Source organism: Crinia signifera, chromosome 3 (genome assembly GCF_055691185.1).
Source record: "Crinia signifera chromosome 3, ASM5569118v1, whole genome shotgun sequence".
Taxonomy (NCBI): domain Eukaryota; kingdom Metazoa; phylum Chordata; class Amphibia; order Anura; family Myobatrachidae; genus Crinia; species Crinia signifera.
The window spans coordinates 279,665,017-279,687,768 of NC_139219.1; the positions used below are offsets into that span (position 1 = coordinate 279,665,017).

At 44.5% G+C, this 22,752-nt stretch overlaps 1 protein-coding gene across 2 annotated transcripts; it reads left to right on the top strand.

Annotated features, from left to right (window-relative positions):
• The first annotated feature begins 251 nt into the window (after window positions 1-251).
• Window positions 252-17,359, top strand: PROC (protein C, inactivator of coagulation factors Va and VIIIa). Of its 2 annotated transcripts, XM_083178229.1 has the most exons (9): window positions 252-405; window positions 6,043-6,111; window positions 9,143-9,306; window positions 9,400-9,424; window positions 9,505-9,615; window positions 12,112-12,252; window positions 12,844-12,941; window positions 15,448-15,562; window positions 16,621-17,359. In XM_083178229.1, exons 1-9 carry the CDS (start codon window positions 399-401, stop codon window positions 17,169-17,171), a joined length of 1,281 nt encoding a protein of 426 aa, XP_083034355.1. In that variant the 5' UTR covers window positions 252-398; the 3' UTR covers window positions 17,172-17,359. The 2 variants fall into 2 exon arrangements, with proteins under 2 accessions (XP_083034355.1, XP_083034356.1); XM_083178230.1 differs by lacking the exons at window positions 9,143-9,306; window positions 9,400-9,424.
• Window positions 17,360-22,752: the final 5,393 nt, after the last annotated feature.

Sequence of the window (22,752 nt, forward strand, 5' to 3'; positions counted from 1 at the left end):
GATGCAGACTGAGTAATGCTTGACTGCATCCGTGGTGTGAATAAGATGCAAATTTAAAGAAAAGGTCAGTACACCATTTTGTCTTTACGCCTTAAGCGCAACCTCGCTTTACCACATGTGTAAAAATGCATCGACATTGCGGGGCTGGTGTGCAATATACACTTCCTGGCTCTGTCATGTCCCACACAGGTCTGCAATGTTTTGGACATGGCTTTTTGTTTGTCAAAGAGGGACAGAAAGGTGAGTCAATATTTGAGGTTATGGATTAACCAGAGCTTGGACTCACCATTGATGGCTGAACGAGGAATCCTAAAGCAAAGTGTCTGCAAAACGTACAAATCTAAAGGTTTCCAGTCACTGACACAGACTTCCAAGACGCCTGCTTGATCCATGCAGTGATGAACTGTAAGTTGCACATTATATTCACTGGGTAGACGGGTCTATGTACAAAGCCATCCAGTGAGATAAAGTGGACAGAGAGAACGTACCAACTAACCAGTTCCTAACTGTCTTTTTTAAACACAGCCCGTGACATGGCAGTTAGGAACTGATCGTCTGGTACTTTCTCTGTCCACTCTAGCTCTCTTTGAGGCTTTTTACATAGACCCCAAACGCACAACCAATCCGCCCCTAACTGTCATTTTACAGGCTGTATTTGAAAAAACGACAGGTGCTGGTTGGTTGGTACTTTATCTCTCTCCAATTTTACACATAAAAGCAATAGTATAGCATACTAAGTATTTCTAAACCCAGAAAAACTCCTTTTCCAGCCAAGCACTGATACATGATGAATTCGGGTTTATATTGCTGTTTACTGTTCACAATTGTTCCTCCTTTACGTGGGAAAAGCGTCAGCTCTAATGTACTTTACTTACAATTCTTATCCGGTGCGGCTCCGTGCGCATCGGATCGGATCCATAGATTGTTACTGCTGCACCAAGGATACATCGTATCCCGGGGCAATGAATGGAATCACATGCGGTACTTGGGCTGTACGGCCGCCATGACAACTGAGAGGTTGAAAATGTCTAAAATGTATCAATCAAATAAAATCATTACAAAATAAAATATTATTAAATTATTTATAAAAAATGAATAGCGATGCTTGGGAAATGTTTCACTGCACATAGCTAAAGCTCGGCATACACCAGGCATGTCCAAACTATGGCCCTCCAGCTGTTGTGAAACTACAAGTCCCATCATGCCTTGCCACAATTTTGCTATTATGGAATGCTAAAACTGGGGCAAGGCATGCTGGGATGTGTAGTTTCACAGGAGCTGGAGGGCCATAGTTTGGACATGCCTGGTATACACCTTCTGACCGACAGACCAATTATGTGACATCCTGACAACATCCAATTAATAGATTCCTTCAGCCGGTCAGACCGCTGAAATTGTTGCATCAATCCCAACATCTTTTTGATATGATAGATGCTTTTACATGTCCATCAGACAGATAATGAATTACTGCTTGGTCAGTTATCGTCCCGGTCAGCTGATCACCGGAGCTAGTGCAAAACGCTAATTTATCTGCAGAATGAAATCATCCATGTATCCGTCCGCACAGCAAATATTTAATCACTGCCATCACTATAAAAGATGCCCATTCTAGCAAACCAAGAGCCACCACTGCAGACATTCCTATACCAGGCTTACCTACTTCTGAGGAGAAATGCAGGTGGCCACTATCAGAGTTAGGGTATATGTGTTACTATGGCACCACCCAATGCAGCACAATGCAATGTATGACATCATCATCCATCTTAGTGTGAGTATGATGCCCCCTGTAATGCATATTTTACTAGGAAGAAGGTGGGATGGAGGTGACATGCTCTCCTGGTCCAAGGGCATCAATATACGTGTACAAGATTACTTTCTGATTGATATATTTTTTACATATCAACTTTGTATTAAAGTTTTCAATGCAGAATAAAAAGAGGGGGGGGGGGGGTTGGGCGATACTTGTGTATTATCTGGGCACCCGATTTTATAATTGCATGCCACTACTTAAGGCATGCGATGCGATTTTTCATTGTCACCCATGGGTGATTTCATACCCCCACTATCCAAGTACGCATGGAGTTGATGCTATATAGTGTGGCGAGCGCAGCGAGCCCCGCGTGGGGACGCCAATTACTTTACATGTATTCTGCGTCCCCTCGTGGGGCTCGCTGTGCTCGCCACGGTTCGGGCTCGCTGCGCTCGCCACACTATATAAAATCTACTCCATTCGTAGTTGGATAGTGGGGGTATGAAATCACCCATGGGTGATATACAATTAAAAATCTGGTCTTTACAATGAAAAATCGCATAGCATGAATTGTATGCCACTATATTGCATGCGATGCAATGAAAAAATTGGGCGCCCAGATATTACACAAGTATCGGTTGGGCAAAAGGAAAAAGGGAGAGAAGGTGCGTGTGTGGGAGGGATGATATATTTAAACTTTGAGACATGACTCAATCAAGGTATAGCATAACAAGAAACATACAAGCAGTATTACAAATTAATGCAATTGCGATGCGATGCGATGCAATGCGATTTATTTTTTTAGTTAATGTATTCACTGCTCATGCCCCTAGGCCATCTCATTGCATGGCATCGCACCTCCCGAAAAATCGCATGCAATGCGTTTTTTTTTTAAATTTAACATGAGTGTTCTTATGTCCCCAGGCCCATCTCATTGCATGGCATCGCACTTCCCGCAAAATCGCATGCGATTTTATGGGGTGCCATGCCATGCCAGACACTTGTATGGCATGTAATTAGGTTTGAATGACCCCCCCCCCACACTATCCACGACACCCCGAAGAGTAGCGAGCGCAGCGGAACGCATCTGCCCGACCTTTTCATTCCGCCACTATCCACATCAGCATGGAGTTGATTTTATATAGTGTGGTGAACGCAGTCGATTACATGGATTCCGCGTGTGCTCGCCACGCTTCGGGCTTGGTGGCTCGCTGCGCTCGCCACACTATATAAGATCAACTCCACGGCGACGTGGATAGTGGTGGAATGAAAAGGCCGGGGGGACGCGTTCCGCCGCCACTCGCCACGCTTCGGGGTGGCGTGGATAGTGGGGGGGTCATTCAAACCTAATTGCATGCAACCGTTAAAAAGATAAGATGCGATAGAAAATCGCATCTGATCGCATCGCATGCCAGTAATGGCATGCAATCCGATGCGATAGAAAATCGCATCCTATCTTTTTCATGTATTCACTGACTTTGACCATTAAAAAGATAGGATGAGATAAAATATCGCATCCCATTGCATCGCATGCCAGTAATGGCATGCGATGCGATTTTATATTACATCCTATCTTTTTCCTGTATTCCCTGACTTAGACCATTAAAAAGATAGTATGCCAAAAAAAAACGCATCGCATCGCATGCCATACAATAATGGCATGCGATGCGATTTCACTACCCTGAATAGCCCACTACGCAAATGGCGTAGTGGGCGCTGTGATAATACACAAGTACCAAAAAAACTGTACTGGAAGTTCTGTCGAGAAATAATAGTTTCTGGATGGCTAACAGACAAAGTCCACAGTCAATTGGTCGACACCACAAGGTCAACATGTACAATGTTGACATTGACACAAGCTAAAATTTACATTTGACATGAAAAAGGTTGACATGAGATTTTCATATTTTTTTTTACCATTTGTGGACTTTTACCCCATCCATGTGGACTCTGACTGGGTTACAGACCGTGTTTGATAAGTGACAGTTAGGGGCTGCTTGACTGGACATTTGTCACTCTTTATCACCCTTTTATTTATCTCTTTTTAAGGTTTAATACATCTATCCCTGAGACCATTAAGGTCCGAAGCATTGCATAGAAACATAGAAACATAGAATTTGACGGCAGATAAGAACCACTTGGCCCATCTAGTCTGCCCCTTTTTTTAAACATGTTACCTCAAACCATATTTGATCCTTATTTTTTTGTAAGGATATCAATATGCTTATCCCAAGCATGTTTAAATTGTACTACTGTATTTGCGTCTACCACCTCTGTTGGGAGGCTATTCCACTTATCTACTACTCTTTCTGTGAAAAAATTCTTCCTCGCATTTCCCCTGAATCTTCCTCCCTCTAGTTTCAGTGCATGTCCTCGTGTTCTGTTGCTCCTCTTCCTGTGAAGAATTTCTCCCACCTGTACCTTGTTAAAGCCCTTGATATATTTGAAAGTTTCTATCATGTCCCCCCTTTCCCTTCTCTGCTCTAAAGTATACATATTAAGATATTTTAGTCTTTCCTGGTACGTTTTGTGATGTAGGCCATGCACCATTTTAGTTGCTCTTCTTTGTACAGTCTCTAATGTATTTATATCCTTCTGGAGATATGGCCTCCAGAACTGAACACAATACTCTAGGTGAGGTCGTACCAATGACCTATACAGTGGCATTATTACTTCTTTCTTTCTACTGCTGATACCTCTCCCTATGCAACCAAGCATCTGACTTGCCTTCTTCATTGCTTTGTTACATTGCCTACCTGCTTTTAAGTCCCCTGAAATGGTGACACCTAGATCCCTCTCTTCCTCAGTAGTTTCCATTATAGTGCCATTTATACTATATTGAGTCTTTGGATTTCTGAGACCCAAGTGCATGATTTTGCATTTTTTGGCATTAAACTGTAGTTGCCATTCTCTTGACCATTTCTCTAATCTGCCTAGATCCTCAATCATTTGTTTTACCCCTCCTGGTGTGTCTACCCTGTTGCATACCTTTGTGTCATCTGCAAAAAGGCACATTTTACCCTCAATTCCATTAGCAATATCACCAATAAAGATATTAAAAAGCACCGGTCCAAGTACAGATCCCTGGGGTACTCCACTTGTAACCTTTCCCTCCTTTGACTGTACTCCATTTACTACAACTCTCTGTTTTCTGTCCTGCAACCACGCTCTTATCCATTCAACTATCTTAGAATCCAATCCCAAGCTTTCAAGTTTATTTAACAGTCTGCGATGTGGGACAGTGTCAAAAGCTTTACTAAAGTCTAGATAAGCTACATCTACAGCCCCACCTTGATCTATTACTTTAGTCACCCAGTCAAAAAAGTCAATAAGATTTGTTTGACATGATCTTCCCCCAGTAAACCCATGCTGTTTTGGATCCTGTAAATTGCTGGTTTTGAGATATTCTACAACTCTTTGTTTTAAGAGTGTTTCCATCAATTTCCCTACTACTGATGTAGGCTCACTGGTCGATAGTTGCTTACCTCTTCCTTGCTTCCACTTTTGTGCAGTGGGACTACATTCGCTGTTTTCCAGTCCTCTGGGATTACTCCAGTAGCTAGTGACTGGTTGAATAATTCTGTTATTGGTTTTACCAGCTCCCCTTTAAGCTCTTTTAGTATCCTTGGATGTATCCCATCTGGCCCCATTGCGACTGGGATGGTACAATAATTGGGGGTCCATGTGTTCAGGTGTCGACATTCACACTTTAAAAACATAAAACACTCATGTTGACCTTTTGAGTGTGTTGACCGATTGTCAATGTTGACATTGTGCATGTTGACCTTTTGCTGTCGTCTCACTGACTGTCGACCTAGACATTGGGGGTTATTCAGACCTGATCACATGGTGGAAAATTTGCAGCGACCGGTGTTCAGCTACACTTAGCATTTACCCAGACATTCCCAGCATTTCCTAGGCACGCCTATGGTTGTCTTAGCACTCCCACTAAATGACCATTTACCACCACCAGACGCCTTCTTCCTGTCAATGATCTTGTGAACAAAGAAAAAGTAGCAGGAGTTCATTGCTGGATGGCCTCACGCATGCGTACTATGGGCCTTACGTGTTGCGCAGTCTATCAATGATCGGCCGCCGTGTGAATTAGCGGCCGTTTGATCAGTTCTGAATTAGTCCCATTGTCTGTGAGATATACCACACCCAAAAGTAATACAGTGTTAATTGTTCTCAATTTTAGAGGCCATTTACCTCCATGCCCTGTTTCCTTTCCTTCTGTACAACTACCTATAGTGATGGTGATGTATTGTCTTATCCTATATTTCTGTTTACAGGGTCACTGAGCTGCACAATGTGGTGGATCCTTTTACTGAGTGTTATCACATCTGCTTATAGTAACTCAAGTAAGTATATCATTAGCACATTTACTGGGAATATAGAGTACTAGCAGATGTGGCCAGCTTCACTTGGGTAGACCTTCGATGTTTCCATAGCCTCCTTATGGGGAAACGTTTAGCACCAGAACTCTCATAGATCTCACTATTGTAGTAAACCTCAAAGATTAACTCAGTTACCCAATCGCCACCAGTTCACATAAACCACCATAAGTAAAGGGTTGAGATATATTAATGAGATACTTACATAATACCCCTTTTCCATCTCCAAGCCTGGTCGCACCCGGTATTTTGTACCCAGCTACAACCTGGGTGTGACCCGGCTTGTGAACCCATTCACACTAGAGTCCCCACCCGGCATAATGCCGGGCGGGTGACGACATCGGGAGGTGGGGTCAGGGAGGCGCTGGTAGATGAGAGCATCTCCCAGCGGCGGCATTTGCATTGTAGCGCACGGGACCCGGGTCGCATCGTCACTACACAGTGACGCAGGTTGAATCCGTGTTCAACCCAGGTCGCTACCTGAGTAGAAATGTTGGTTCTCTCGACCTGGGTTATTTCAACAGGGAGCGGTTCTACCTGTCTAAAATCCCGGGTTTTGCTCGCTCCCGTGCAAAAAGGATATTTAGGCTAGTGCAGTGGTTCCCAACCCTGGTCCTCAAGTACCTACATAGTTACATAGTAGGTAAGGCTGAAAAAAGACTTGCATCCATCTAGTTCAACCTGGTATAGATATCCATTGCTGATTTGGTAGGTTCTGATATTTTACAGACAAATTATATTTCTTATTTGTACCCATGGATGTTTTTTCCAGTAAATGTTTGTCCAACTTTGCCTTGAACACATTTAATGAGCCAGCCGTTACCACCTCTCTGGGAAGAGAGTTCCAGAGTTTGACTGTTCTGACCGTAAAGAAATTCTTTCTACTAGCTGAATGAAATCTTTTTTTCTTCTAATCTATACTCATGCCCTCGTGCCCTAGATTCCTTTTTAGTAGAAAAGAGGGTGTGTGACAGTTCCTTATATTGGCCCTTGGGTACTTATGTATTATCTGGACTCCAATGTTAAATGCACCCCATTTTTTCATACCCCTACTATCCAACTACGCATGGAGTTGATTTTATATAGTGTGGCGAGCGCAGCGAGCCACCGTGCCCGAAGCGTGGCGAGCGGACACGGTCTCATAAGAAAACCGGGAGCCCAGATATTACATAAGTACCGACCCTTGATATACTTGTACATGATGGAGAAGTCCTTGCAGTTGACTACCACATGCCTGATTAGTTCACGCACCTCCATAGCTATTAGCTTTATCATACTGTACATATAAATGGGAGAGTACGGGACACAGGCAGGCTCTGTCTCTAGTGATGTGGGGTGAGGTACCAGCTCCCCTTTAACATGCAAAGATTGAATTGCCATGTTTGAGAAAATAAAAAATCCAAGTAAAATTGAGTAAAGTATCCAAAAAGATAAAACCTAGTCCAAGTGTCAAGTGCTTAGCAGTGGTAGCATTAAAGGGTTAGTGGCCCAAAATTCATATAGCTGAACCACACCAAGTGCCACTCCAACGCTGCCAAACATCACTGGCAGTTGGTGTAGTTCCCCTATTTGTTGAATATTGGACTGCACTGCAGCCCCACCACTGGAGTCGCCAGTTATCCCAGACACCGAGCTTACAGTCCTGTAGACTTGGGACATGCTCCTTTGTCACCCAATCACCTCAGACAAGAGGAACCACTTGATGCTCTTTCACCCTCTTAGGAGTCGAATTTAGAAAAAAATACATGCTTAGGGGTTGCTTATGTCATATATACTCCCTGAATTTCTTGTTTCTGGGTACAGAAGTTTGGAAGGGCAATGATGAGTATGGACTTTTGCTTGTACCATGGATATGTCTAGTATAAATGTGCACTGATGGCAATCCGGTGTTTCAACCAAGGCTATGTGTGCAGGGTGACTGGTTGCAAAGATGCATAAAGTTTTGAATACAGGCAAATAAATGCAATCAGGGCCTAATTTAGAAATGTATACAAACCTGATGGTGTGCACACATCTCTGAAGGTGAGGCACCTGCTCAGAACCCATTCTGTACATGTGCAACTCTAGTATTACATTGTCATACGCAGTGCACCCTGATTGGAAGGCTACGTCCATTTGGGGCTGGACCGGGGCAGTGTTCCTGAAAATGGGAGCATGTTGCTCCATATTCTGGGAGTGCCGCAGACTTCCTGGTCTTGGCTACGCAGCTGTGAGAGCCAATGAGAGTAACCTCAGTTTTACTCAGATGGCTGATGGTCTCACAGAGGACCTAATGTTAAATCGGTACATGTGTAGTTTCACAGCGCCAGCTGCGGGGATGTCAACTCCATGCCAACGTGGATAGTTCTTACCCCCATTATCCATGTTGGCATGGAGTTTTAGATAGCGTAGCGAGCCACCGAGCCTGTAGCGTGGGCGAGCGCAGTTAGCCCCGCAAGGGGACACCGACGCACGGCACCATGCTGGCGCCATGAAAGTACACAAGTACCGTTAAATCTTATAGCACAATACTCGGATCTGCATTCTGCAATGCCAACAGCATACCTCCCACCATGACCCCTTTCAGGAGGGACACGATGCTCTGCTCCTGGACTTCCAGTGGCAATTGCAGTGATGGGGATACAGCACAGTTCAAAATTCAAATATTGGAGCCACCCAAACCATCACAGTGAAGGACTCACTGGCAGGAGATGTGGCTCCCCAATGCAAATTTTGGACTGCTCCACCTCTGCAACTGCCAATGGCAAGGAAGAGCATGGCATCCCTCCTGAAATGGGTCATGTTGGAAGGTATGCAGGTGACATTTTTTCTCACAGACATCTCCAGTGCATTCAAATATTTTTAAAGATGCAGCAGTGATGTGACTGCATCTATCTCCATCTCTGAATCCAGCTCCCAGTTCTGTTTGTGCAAAACGGGAGTAATTACGGCCAACTGGCATTCAACGAAAAATAATAACAACTGACCAGCCGACTCTTCTCCCACCTCTCCTTTCCAGTCTTCTCCAGTAGTCAGGATGCCAATCGGGTGCTGAAAGTTAAAAAACGTTCCAATGCTCAGTTCCTGGAGGAGATAAAACCTGGGTCGCTGGAGAGAGAGTGCTATGAAGAGAAATGTGACCTTGAGGAGGCAAATGAGATATTTGAGACTCGCGAAGCCACTGTAAGAGAAATACTAATACTCAGTTACTGGGTTCCGCAGTAGTTCTATGCAGACCGTCATGTTCCTACAGTAATATTGCTCTTTTATTTCTAGCTCACCTTTTGGGCGACATACTTTGGTAAGTGTGTACGCAACGGCGGTGGTAAGTTACTATATGTGTAGTACAATATAGGTAGTGAAATGTTACATCTCTTACAGATGGGGATCAGTGTCTCTCTAGTCCTTGTATACATGGTGTGTGTAAGGACGGAATTGGCAAATTTGACTGTATCTGTCACCAAGGCTGGGAAGGAAATATCTGTTCTCGGGGTGAGTGTCTTGAGTACATAAGTAAATTGTACCTATCACTATCACACAATGGAGTCAGTCATATGATGAGTTAAACCAATATTATTATAATGCAACTTTACATTGAAGTAAGAAACAGTTACATCAATGAGTGACGGGATTCAACTTTTGGTACTTGTTTCCTATCTGGGCGCCCGTCGCGGGCATCGCGGGTACATTTATGTATGGCCGCGACCGACGCGATGCCCGCGATTTCCCATTGAAACCAATGTTAAACTTGGAAATCGTGTCGGTCGCGTCGCGGCCGGCCATAAATGTACCCGCGATGCCCGCGACGCGATGCTCACGATTTCCCATAGGAATCAATGTTAAAAGCCGCGATGGACCCGATTTTACTGTTAAATGCCTCAATCCACCCGATTTGGCCATAGGAATCAATGTTAAATGGGCCACAGAGCCCATTAACCCTTAAATGTCCCCCCAAATTTTTGACGCCACCCCACGATCGACGCCAACCCGAAGCGTGGCGAGCGCAGCGAGCCCGCGAGGGGCGGCGGTACGCGTCCTCCGACCTTTTCATGCCCTACTATCCACTAGGGCGTGGTGTGAGAATATAATAGTGTGGCGAGCGCAGCGAGCCACCGAGCCCGAAGCGTGGCGAGCGCAGCGAGCCCCGCGAGGGGACGTGGATACCTTCACAATTATGCGCGTCCCCTCGCGGCCTTCACAGTGAAGGTATCCGCGTCCCCTCGCGGGGCTCGCTGCGCTCGCCACGCTTCGGGCTCGGTGGCTCGCTGCGCTCGCCACACTATTATATTCTCACACCACGCCCTAGTGGATAGTAGGGCATGAAAAGGTCGGAGGACGCGTACCGCCGCCCCTCGCGGGCTCGCTGCGCTCGCCACGCTTCGGGTTGGCGTGGATTGTGGGGTGGCGTCAAAAATTGGGGGGGACATTTAAGGGTTAATTGGGCCTAATTCAGGGTTAATATGGCCAAATCGGGTCAATTGAGCCATTTAACAGTGAAATCGCGGTCAATCAGCCTTTTTAACATTGTTCCCTATGGGAAAATCGCGGTGATCGCGGTCATCGCGGGCATCGCGATCATCCAATTTTACCCGCGATGCCCGCGATGACCGCGATTTTTACCCCCGATGACCGCGATTTTGATCGTGGGCGCCCAGATAGGAAACAAGTACCCAACTTTTTACCCCAGTAATGTCATTTGTTCATAATAATTAAAAAGTCTGTATCCTATAACCTTTGGCTCAACAAAACAAGATGTCTTCCTCCAATTTATACAGTATCCCGGTATTGTCACTTAGTATATTAGTAACTTTCCTATAAATATTGATTAAACCAACCAAAAAGTCAGGTGACCATGAAGTAAGCAGCAACCATTAGATGTCATTAGTTTGATACATTTTCCTACATAATGTGTAATCATACATGGCAACCTCATCTAAAAATACACCTTTAGAATGCACAAAATTCTGCAAAATGAATGTATTTAAAAGAAACCATGCAACTGTAATTACATGTGTGCAACTCTTTAAGAATTGCTATTGATATTAGGTTAAAATGGCATTATACTCAGTCATAACTACTGAATGGATATAGGGCCTTATTAAGCACTGCACAAAAAACGCAAACAGTTCCAAGGTTCGTGTAGTTGTGTAGTTGAGCAATTATTTGCTACCATGGCTGCCATCAGGAATTTTGTTGCCCGGGACTCATTTCCAGTATGGGCCCTCCCCCTCCTCGCTTCACTAACCATAACCCGGCTCCTGCTCCCCATCTCCTCTTCCGCTGTGCTGCACCCCGGAGGTCACAGAGTGCAGGCTTCTTTAACTCAGGATGCCTACGGCCAATTAAAATGCAGTAACGGCTGGTGAGCCAATCAGAGCTCGCATATCGGCAGCTTCAGTTTCAGAGAACTGTCTGCTGTATGGGGGCGGACATTTTATGATGGAACATTTTCATTTCAGCAGAAGCCTGGAGGGGAGCCGGGACCGCTGCGCAGACAGGTAAATCTGTGGGTCCCGGCTGCAACACAGCAGCATTACAATAGCCCCGCTGACCCCCGGCGCCCGCACTTACACAGCGCCCCCCGCGCGCGCGACCGCAGGGCTATTGTTACGCCACTGATAAGACCCTTTGTTGCACTTTCTTCTTACAAAATCCTTGCGGAAAAGAAAAAATATAAGGGGCATATATTAGAGCTGTAAACAGTGTAGTAATTCAAATCCGTGTGCAACAAAACTAAAAAGGTACATTTGTATATAACACTGCCTCATGTACACCTGGTCAAAATAAGTGTCCATGTTTTATACTGTTTTACATTATATAATGGGGTTTTTTGTTTTTTTTTACATTTAATAAAACTATTATTATTATTGCACTATAACTGCCCAAACATGCATCTTTAGGTTATGGTTGATTCTTTTTTTAAGCTCTTTCAGGAGTCTACTTTTATTATGCTTCTCATATGCTATAACCTACTGCCCTCATTTATAGAAGTCACCCACTTCAACTGCTCCTTGAGTAATGGAGGCTGCAGTCACTACTGCACAGAGATGGGGAACAGTACATCACGTCTGTGTAGCTGTGCCTCGGGGTACCAGCTGGATGATGACTACCAAAGCTGTAAGCCGGCTGGTAAGTCCCTGTAATTCTCACTTGTGTCTCCACCATCACGTTATGGGATCACGTTACATTCATTTTGTATTTTATGGTCATGATGCAGAGTGAGAGTGTAGACAACTCTGTCTAGTGTACTATATGTATTTTGGAATCGCTTTGCACAAGGCCAAAAATGCTTGGTGCCAGAATCATGTAGTCACAATTGTGACTACATGTAGAGACAATTGTGGCACTATTAACACTTCTGACCACGTTTTAATTAACTGACTTGCTGCCTTGGAATCTAGTTCTCATTGGGATGATGTGAATAGGCACAGAAGACAGGTAGGCTGGGATAGTGTACACTGCCGGGTGTGATTGCCATAGAAGCTTTGTGCATGAGTACACTCAGGGGTAGATTTATTAAGCTCGGTGATGTGATAAAGTGTCTGGTTTTTATCACTGGCCAATCAGCTCCTTACTGTGAAGTTACAGGCTTGGTTTGAAAAATGACAGGTAGGAGCTGATTGGCCAGTGATAAAACCAGACACTTTATCACTTCACCGAGCTTAATAAATCTACCCCTCAGGTCTGTATGTAAATGGATCTGTCTGCTGTGTCTTGCAGTGGAGTTTCCTTGTGGCAAGATGAAGATATTCAACTCTGACTATTCAGCCCGTCTCACGGGGGCAAAGATAGGACGTAAAGGAGACAGTCCCTGGCAAGTAAGTAGGTCTAATAATGCAATAATGGGATGTTGGCCAGATGACCTGACATCATATCAAGCGAAGCAACTTCCAGGGATACCGGTTTCCATTGACCGTAAGGAGTCACATGAGAAATCACAACTTCAGGTTACATATAAACACTGATCGTTCCCCTGGGAACGCAGGCGTGTCAATGCCTGTGAGGGGTAGGTTGCTAACATCACATGATTTCAGCACCTAGCCCCAATTTGGTGATCAACGGCCATCTGAAAAGTAAGTATTGACTTTTTTTTTCAGATCGTAGGCTGCAGAAATCATTCGATGGTCAGGGACCATAGAATGATTTCTCCTTCGTTCGGGCAAAGTACCGATGAAACAACAAGTGAGGTATTAATAGACATCAGTGATAAGTTCAATGCATGCCACAACATTATTACAAGTTACAACTTTTACTAGGAGTTTCGGTACTTGTGTAATAGCACGGCGCCCGGCTACACTACGTTTTCAGCATAGGCTAAGCTACGCTGTCAGCGTAGCCCAACGACTGCCTAGCGTAGTTAGCGTAGTGACTCCACGGCAGCCTGGCTCTGTCCCCGGCTTCGATGGCTCTGTCCCCAGCATCCATGGCTCTGTTCCCGGCATCCATGGCAAGCCTAGGGAGCACCTCTCATACAGCGCAGTAACTGCCAGATCCCCTGCGGACGCTGGCAGAGAGGGGATCATGCAGGTGCCGGCGGAGAGGCGCTATACCTGTCTGAGACGCACCTGTGTCTCAGACGCTCCTGCGCCTCAGTATTATTGCAATGACTGATTCTGACAGGGACGCTAAGCTAACTACGTAACGGGCGCCGTGCTAATATACAAGTACCAGTCAACCCGTTTTAATCCCCTCAACACGTTTCAAGGCAGAATGCAGGGGACAGCCTATCACAGGTCTGTAATCTGTTGTTTTGACTAAATACCGTTTCACAGCCATTCTCACTGCATAAAAAACGGCTCTGATTCGTGTAGGACTCTGCTTTTTAAACGTGTTGAAATACCGGTTATCTATAACCGGTAAATCAACTCTGGCACTTTCCCACTGCAGCCTTAATTGTGTTGAAATGGGAAAAAAACGTCAATATACCGTTTTACAAGTGCGGTGTGAAAGGGGTATAAGTGTCCACCTAGGGCCCATCAGGTTCCAAGGGGCCCCATAAAGATATCATCCTAGCCATCCAAAATATTCCCAGTGGAGCATTGCACGACTACCGTGAGATATCATGACAACACATAGACCTGACCACACTCCCAACATTACATTGTTTGATAGGATAAAATGGACAAACAAAATTGTCTCATCCCCTGTATGTGGTCAGTGAGTTTACTGTAAATGTGACACGGGTATTATAAGCCTACTTCCAAAAGACCTAGGGCCCGATTCAGATTTGTGTTCAGTGCTGATGTTTATGCAACTGAGCATCTATCGGACTGTGCACGTGCCAAAGTTCTCTATCAATGCCGTCTGCAATCAGCAGCAAACATATATTGCTATCGATTGTTTGAAGGAGGGGGGCCCCCAAACTGATATTTTGCCTAGGGCCCCATATAGTCTAAATCTGTCTCTGGGTGAGACATGAAAATATTCTATGATATCATAATAGAATATTCCCCTCCTGTATATACGTGATCGGCTACTGGCAGTTGGCAGTTGAGAATTTCACGTCGTCTGTTTTTCTAGTTTATTGTATCTCAAAACTCAGAGCCAATCTAGAAACAACACAATCATATTTTGAATCAGCACCATAGTGAACCAGAGCTGCATTGTCTGTTGTACCCAGTGCTATTTTTCAGCAGGAACTAGCAGGAACTCAGTTCCTGAACCTCTCATTAAATATGACATAATCAGGAACCCGGGTTCCTGAATCTGTCCTGGGCCAACATGTACTTTACATACAATAAGTTTTATTTTAAAGGTCATTTTGATTGCCCTATTTTCTACATATCTATCTATCTCAATAAATACGTTGTTTTTTTTAATATAGCTCGGTACTTGTTTAGTTTCACGGCGGCAGATATCGCATGCGATTTTCATACGATTTGCATGCAATTTGCATAAGATTTGATGTGCAATGAGATTTAGTACCTGTTCATAACTCCACGATCCACTATGGAATTGATTTTATATAATGTGGTGGATTACTTGACATGTATTCAGTGAGCCCGAAGTGTGGCGAGCGGATGCGGAATACATGTAAAGTAATCCGTGTCCACTCGCCACGCTTCAGGCTCGGTGGCTCGCTGCGCTCGCCACACTATATAAATTCAAGTCCATGCCATAGTGGATAGTGGGGTTATGAATAGGTACTAAATTGCATCGCACATCGAATCGTATGCAAATTGCATGCGATATATCTGCCGCCGTGAAACTAAACAAGTACCAATAGCTCTACCTCCAGTCCCAGAGTTCCTGTACCTATTTTTCCAGAAAAATAGTACTGGTTGTACCTGACCAGCATTTCCCTGCTTCCTCTTGTGATTACAGGTCCTGCTTCTTTATGAGAAGAAGTTCCAATGTGGTGGAGTCTTGATCTACCCATCGTGGGTTCTGACTGCAGCCCATTGTTTTAAATATACTGGAAAGTATTTTGCGCGGCTTGGTAAGTGTCTGCCCATGGAAATATCAACAAGGATGATGAGTAACAGACATTGGCCTGGTATCAGATAGTCTTTGGCTGAATGAGTGCTGACATCACAGACTACCAAAGGTAGTAGAAGAGAGGAAGGAGTATCCTAAAATAAATAATATCTACTTATGGGACTGATTCAGGCTCAATCGGTCGGGGCCGAATTCGGCGAGGCGGCGGGTGGCGCTGACTTTTTCACTAGGCTGCGAGTTTACGCAGGGACTAGCCGTGTCCCTGAGCGAGTGGGGAGCCCCCCAATAAAGAGGTCCCCCCTCCAGGGAATTCCTGGCCCAGGCTGAAGCCTGAGGCTGTCCCCAGCAACTCTGGGTGGTGGATGCCTTGCTGCTTCTCTTTTAGTGTAAAAAAAGATAAAAAATTACATTGAATGCTGGGTCTTGGAGAACAAGTCCCAGCATACAGGGCCTTAATGGGCCTGCTGAGACTTGTAGATCTACTGTTAAACCAATGTTAAAATAAAGACAGCACCGGTCCAAGAGCCCAGTGGTGGTTTCTTGAATCCAGGGGGACCCCTTTTAATTTTTCTTGGTATTCGGGAAACCAGGAGCAGCTCAAAAAGTCCGGGGCTGGTTTCCTTAGGGAAGAAGTTTTTTTTTCTTATTTATTAATTCATTTATTCTATTTTTTACACAGAGAAGCCTGCACAGATCTGACTGATCCGTGCAGGCTTTGAGCTCATCCCTCACACACGGTTAGAAGCCCATAAGCTTGTGCAGGGAATCGCCAGCTTTTGCTGGTGATTCCCTCCGCAGCGCTGCCACTGCGGAGGGAGGTTAGAGCATACAGAAATGCGGTAAAAACCCAGATAACAGGGTTTTTACCGCATTTCTGGGTTAGAGAATCGCCCCCAATGGATGTTATCTCAGAATACGCGCCTGCATACTGTTAGCCACAATCTGTGTATTGCTGAACAAGTTGTTCTCTATATTGTTCTTTATACTCTGTATGAAAATTCCAATAAATTAATTCTGAGATAAACAAACCAACCTCTCCCGTCACATGTCACACCACAGGTGAATATGACCGTCGGACACTGGAAGACACCGAGCAACAAACCTATGTGAGCAAGATCATCCCGCATCCTGAATACAACCCTGGCCGTAGCGATAATGACATTGCCCTACTGCGCCTCAACGAGCCAGCGGTGTATAACAAGTACGTCTTGCCCATCTGTCTACCAAATAAAGGACTCGCTGAAACAAATTTGACAGTAGAGGGCACTGAAGCTATAGTAACTGGCTGGGGTAGCCAGGATGGATCAGCGCGCAACAGCTCTAAGACCCTCAGCTTCATACAGATCCCCATAGTTCCCCGTGAGAATTGCTCTGAATTCATGAATAATCATATATCCAGTAATATGTTATGTGCTGGAAAGTTGGGGGACAATCAGGATGCTTGTACCGGAGACAGTGGGGGGCCCATGGTCACCAGGTTTGGAGACACCTGGTTCCTTATCGGCTTGGTGAGCTGGGGAGAGGGATGCGGACGACTGGATAATTTTGGAGTATATACCAAGGTGGATCGTTACCTTGAATGGATCAGTCAGGAAATTACAAACCATTAAGAAGTATTAAAAAAAAGCATCGCCAATAAACAAATAAGTAAATACAAGTCACGTAATACTTAAAGGATTTTCATAGTCTATCACCATTGTCAAATGCAATGAAGATATTACATGCATTTCCATAAGATCCACACTGATTTACTATGTAATGAAACAAAGTCCAGGTAATAAAACAAACTTACCAGGTGCCATTGTGTTGCCTTTTATTTATGTTACAGAAAACAATGTATTTAAAGAGTGTGAGGCAGGCAAGTACTGATATATTGGCTTGTGCTCTTGAAACAGAGTCATTGGAAACTCCTGTCAAACAGAATAATTTATAGGTATAATAGTGCAGATGTAGTCATTTATAATATATTTCTGTATATGAGGAGGAAACCGACTATTTGTTCAGTTTGACACAGGCAGGGCCGCCAATAAGGGGGTGCTGTCGGTACAGCTGACCCAGGCCCTGGCCTCTTAGAGGGCCCGGGCTGCTCATTTTGCCCACTGCAAACCGCCCCCCCCCCCCCCCCCCCCGACTGCCTCCACTGTGCTGCGCTCGGTGCACTGAATGAAGCAGAGACTTCTTCAATGCAGGATGCCGGTGGCCAATTTAAATGCTGAACCAATCAGAGCACAAGCTCTGTTTGGCTCACCAGCTGTTGCTGCATTTTAATTGGCCGCCGGCATTCTGCACTGAAGAAGCCAGTGCTTCAGGACCTGCTGCATTCAGCAGAAGGGGATGAGGGAGCAGGAGTCGGTCGGTAAGTGAAAGGAGATGGGGGAGGGGGGGGGGGGGCGGAGGGGCCTGGACTGGAAATCAGGACTAATAGGACTAACATCAGCATGTTAGTCGACAGTCAATAGGTCAACACCATTAGGTCGACATTAATCTAGGTCGACATGCAGGAAGGTCGCCATTAGTCTAGGTCGACATGGGTTAGGTCAACAGGATCATTAGGTCGACAGGGTCATTAGGTTGACATGAGTTAGGTCGACAGTGAAAAGGTCAACATGGGGTTTTTCACATTTTTTTGTCCCGAATGTCGACCCAGTCGACATGGACACTGAACCGTAACACTGCTGTGCTCGATATGCTTCGGCCACGGTTTCTCGCTACGCTCGGCACACCATTTTATTCTCCCACCAAGCCCTAGTGTATGGTAGGTGATGAAATACTGCCTGTTGGCACATGTCGGCTCAAAATAAAACAAAAAAAACCCACGTCAACCTTTTGACTGTCGACCTAACCCATGTCGACCTAATGACAATGTCGACCTAATCACCCTGTCGACCTAATCACCCTGTCGACCTAACCCATGTCGGCCAAGACTTCCTTCCTGCACGTCGACCTAGACTCATGTTGACCTAAATGCATGTCGACCTAATGATGTCGACCCAATGACCGTATTCCCCTATGGTTTATTCACTACAGTGTATTGCTGTTATTAGTCCACTACATTAACTTAATGCACTAGCAGTATTACTATATATATTTTTAAAGGGGTCCAAATTATGCACTGTCTAAAATTAATACAAGCCTGTGTGGTGGCAGGCAGCACCACTTAGCATAGGATCTTACAACCCAGTGGGGCCCTTCATGCCCCAGTCCAGCAGTGAGCGTATTCTACCCACGCACTGGGCAATTTTCCCATTGGGCCTGACTCTTGAGTGACACATTAAGTAGCTAATCGAGAAAAAAAATATAGCTTTTCATTGTAGACATTAATGGCACATAGAATTGAAAGGAAACTATTAATTATTAGCCAAATGATTTAAGTTAGATGCCGAGTGCCCATTTCTGAGCCAATTGGAGAGTGGTTGTATATTTGTGGGAAGTTTTACTGCTTTTTGTGCTAGTGTGAGCGTACTTATGGCTAATACAAGTACTGTACCTGTAGGGTCTAGACAGGAAGGCACATCACACACAACGTCCACAGCAACAGTTACCATTAGTTTCAACACTGGATCCATCAGAACCGGTTCCCTCTGACAGTATAAATGCCTCAGAACACAGCTCTGGCTACACACCCATGACTTTTGTTGCTTCCCAGAAACTCCCATCTCATACAAGGAGATCCCACCAACAGCTGTACAAATCAAGTTCACCCATGGTTGTGCGAAAATGCATAAACTCATTCTGCGCATTTGGCTCAGAATCAGGCCCCATCTTGATTGTTTCTGTAACCCCAGAACTTCTGATCAGCATTATAGTGTGTACACACTTTGCGATTTTGGCTATCGATTTTGACTATACTGTATAGTCAAAATCGATAGCTAGTTAGTTCAAATTGCACATTGTTAAGCTGCATCGAATCCCGAAGCAATCCCGATGCGCAACTCCTCGGCTTTGGAAATGAAAGTAGTAATAGACTGTGCAGCACAGTCTATTTCTACTATCTCATAACGAGCCCCCTGCTCAGAGGCAGAACTCTGGGAGGCAATGGAGTCATCTGCCGCCGGGCTCCTGCTCCCAAGGGGATGCCTCTCCTCCCCTGCAAGTTTAAATCAGTTATTTAAAAGCCAATGATATTGCTTCTGTGGCTGAGTTCTGAAATATATATGTGCTATCTATCTATCTTTATTAACAGAAATATATATTTTATATAAGGTTATATAGTGTTATGTGTGTGTGTGTGTGTGTGTGTGTGGGGGTGGGGGGGGGGGGGTGGGGGGGGGCACCAATATATATCTTGCCTCCGGGCAGCTGGAACAAACTTACACCACTGCCCCTGCTCGCTGTCCATCCCACCCTCGCTGCCAGCCAATGCCAGCACCTCACCGGCTCCCGCCGGCCGCTGATTTCCTCCTATAAATAATAAGAAAAGTTTAGGTGGTTAATCCATTTGTTATCACTTTGAGAATGCTCAGCAGCTTCTAGAAGATAATAGATAGAATCTGATTGGTTGTCAATAGCAACATCTGAAATAGATCTCCCATCTTAGGAAATTTACCAGCTAAAGTCTAATCTTTAACTAGCCATTTGGGCTAGTAATGGAAAACAATATAGAGATTGCTAGGGAAATTTACTAAGATCAAATAAGGGGGTTATCCAGACCTGACCGCTTCTCTGCTAATTTGCAGGGCCCTGCGATAAGATAAGCACCGCCCCACCAGAGTGAAATCCCGACTTGTGCGCGGCTGGGAAAGGCTTGCGAACATTTTGCAGAGTTTGTCTGTAACCCAGGATCTCCTCGGCCAGAGCGACAGAAACAGGCTGATCAAGGCCAGAGCTAACGCCACACGCCTTCCCTTAAAACACCATAGGCACGCCTGAGTTTTCCCTGACACTCCCAGAAATCGTCTGGTTACCACCCCCAAATGCTGGAAACCTGTCAATCAACTTGCAAACTGCTAAATGATATTTTTTGCAGAATGGCCTCGCGCATGCGAGCTACAATCCAAACGCATTCGCAGTAGATCGATAATCGTCTGCCCTGCTAAAACACAGGTCTTCGATTATGTCTGATTAACCTCCTTAATTCAAATAGGCACTTGTGGCTGGGAATCACACAGCGGAAATGAAAAAAACACAAAATTCAGCTGATTTTGCTCATTTCCGAATGAAAATCACGATAGAAAACACAGGTACGAAAATGATTACACTATACAATAATGTTCAATGATATTTCATATTGTTGTATTCATCTTATGCAATAAAAACAAGAAAAAAAAAGAAAACATAGGTACGACTCAACAGACCATCGGCCAAAAGTTTAGTAAATAAGCTGCATTCTCAGACACAAAACAGATCCGAACCCATTTGTATCCAGCCAAGTTGATCTTACTAAATTTTCCTCTACTACTCCACTAGTAAATGCACTGTTTTTGTTTAATTCAGTTGATATTGACAACTGTGTTTCGTACTTTAGGGAGTACTAGTAATCAAACAAAATTAAAACAAGTTGGAATACTGACATTTAGTAAAGTCCAATTTCTAACATCTAGGGGGAAATTTAATAGGATGAAAGATTCAGAAAGTGAAATCTCCAGTTTTTTTAAAAAGCGGCAATCATTTACACGGCACCAGTTTGATTTTGCAGTGTAATTAATTGCCGCTTTAAAAAAAAAAAGGAAATTTCATACCAAATCTGTTATCCTATTAAAGTTCACCCCTAATGTGTTAGATGTTACAATGTTTCATATCTAACACATTACTTTCTTTAACTTATCCTTTGTCTACATACTCTATAAAGACTGTGGTTTTATTTATTGTTAACCTTGTTGTAGGGAGGCCAATACAGCCACAGCTTTGTAAAATCAGAATTCAGGAAAACAAATCCCAGGATTGAAGTGTACAGAAACTATTATTATTCTATATTCTGTGAAAAAGTACACGTACACACACACACACACACACACACACGTACACACACACACACACACACACACACACACACACACACACACACACACACACACACACACACACATTGGCACACAGCCAAAGAAAAAGAGCCACACACACATTGGCCCTAGAGCGGAAAAAAACAAGATGCACACATTTGCCTCCAGGGCCGGACTGGGACCAAAATCGGCCCTGGCATTTTGAGCACACATGCCCACCCAAAATGGGTGTGGCCTAATGGAAAGAAGGCGTGGTATTACACATTATACTACACACCGTAATGCCCATTACATATTTTAGCAAACTCCATAATACCCATTACACATAAAGGCACATGCCGTAATGCCAATTACACATTATGACACCTACCGTAATGTCCATTACATATAAGGCTACACAATTTGTTATGCCCATTACACATTATGACACACACACACACCGTAATGCCCATTACACACACACACACACACACACACACACACACACACACACACACACACACACACCGTAATGCCAATTACACATTAGGGGCTAGATTCTTTAAACTTAAAAAGTGATAAAATGGAGAGTGATAAACAGCCAGCCAATCAGCTCTTACCTGTCATGTCACAGGCTGGGTTTCAAAAATGTCAGACAGGAGCTGATTGGCTGGCTGTTTATCACTCTCCATTTTATCACTTTTGAAGCTTAGAGAATCTGACCCTGGTCACACACCATAATGCACATTAGGCCGCATTCCGTAATGCCCTTTAAACGTTATGCCACACTCTGTAATGCCTATTACACATTATACCAAACACTGTTCTCCGTGTCTGATCCGATGCGGAACGGATCAGACGTTAGACACATGCTATTTGGGCCGATATCTCGTGAAATCGGGCCCAAATTGCATACTGTATGGGGGCTGTTAATCTGCCACGTTATATATGATCATACAATCCTTAAATTATTTACTGTTCCTCCCTGTAATTTGCTTTTCCCACCCCTAACCTTATAAAATATATTTAACACATGGTTGCCTACCTGACCCTCTCCTTCAGGGAGAAAATGCTCTGCTCCTGGACTTCCCTGGTAATGTATGATTGCCATCACCTGTGGTGAAACACCTTTCTTATCAATTACCTAGCTCCCCACAGGTGATGGCAATCATACATTACCAGGGAAGCCCAGGAACAGGGCATTTTCTCCCTGAAGGAAAAGCAACCATGATTTAGGATACCTCCCCTCCTCCTCCCCTCAGCAGTGCGTCAG

What these genes read in the sequence shown, in the direction of transcription:
- PROC (XM_083178229.1), top strand. An exon ending in AGGAAATATCTGTTCTCGGG is followed by an intron (nt 9,616 to 12,111) that starts GTGAGTGTCTTG and finishes CCTCATTTATAG; the next exon opens with AAGTCACCCACTTCAACTGC. An exon ending in AAGGAGACAGTCCCTGGCAA is followed by an intron (nt 12,942 to 15,447) that starts GTAAGTAGGTCT and finishes TTGTGATTACAG; the next exon opens with GTCCTGCTTCTTTATGAGAA.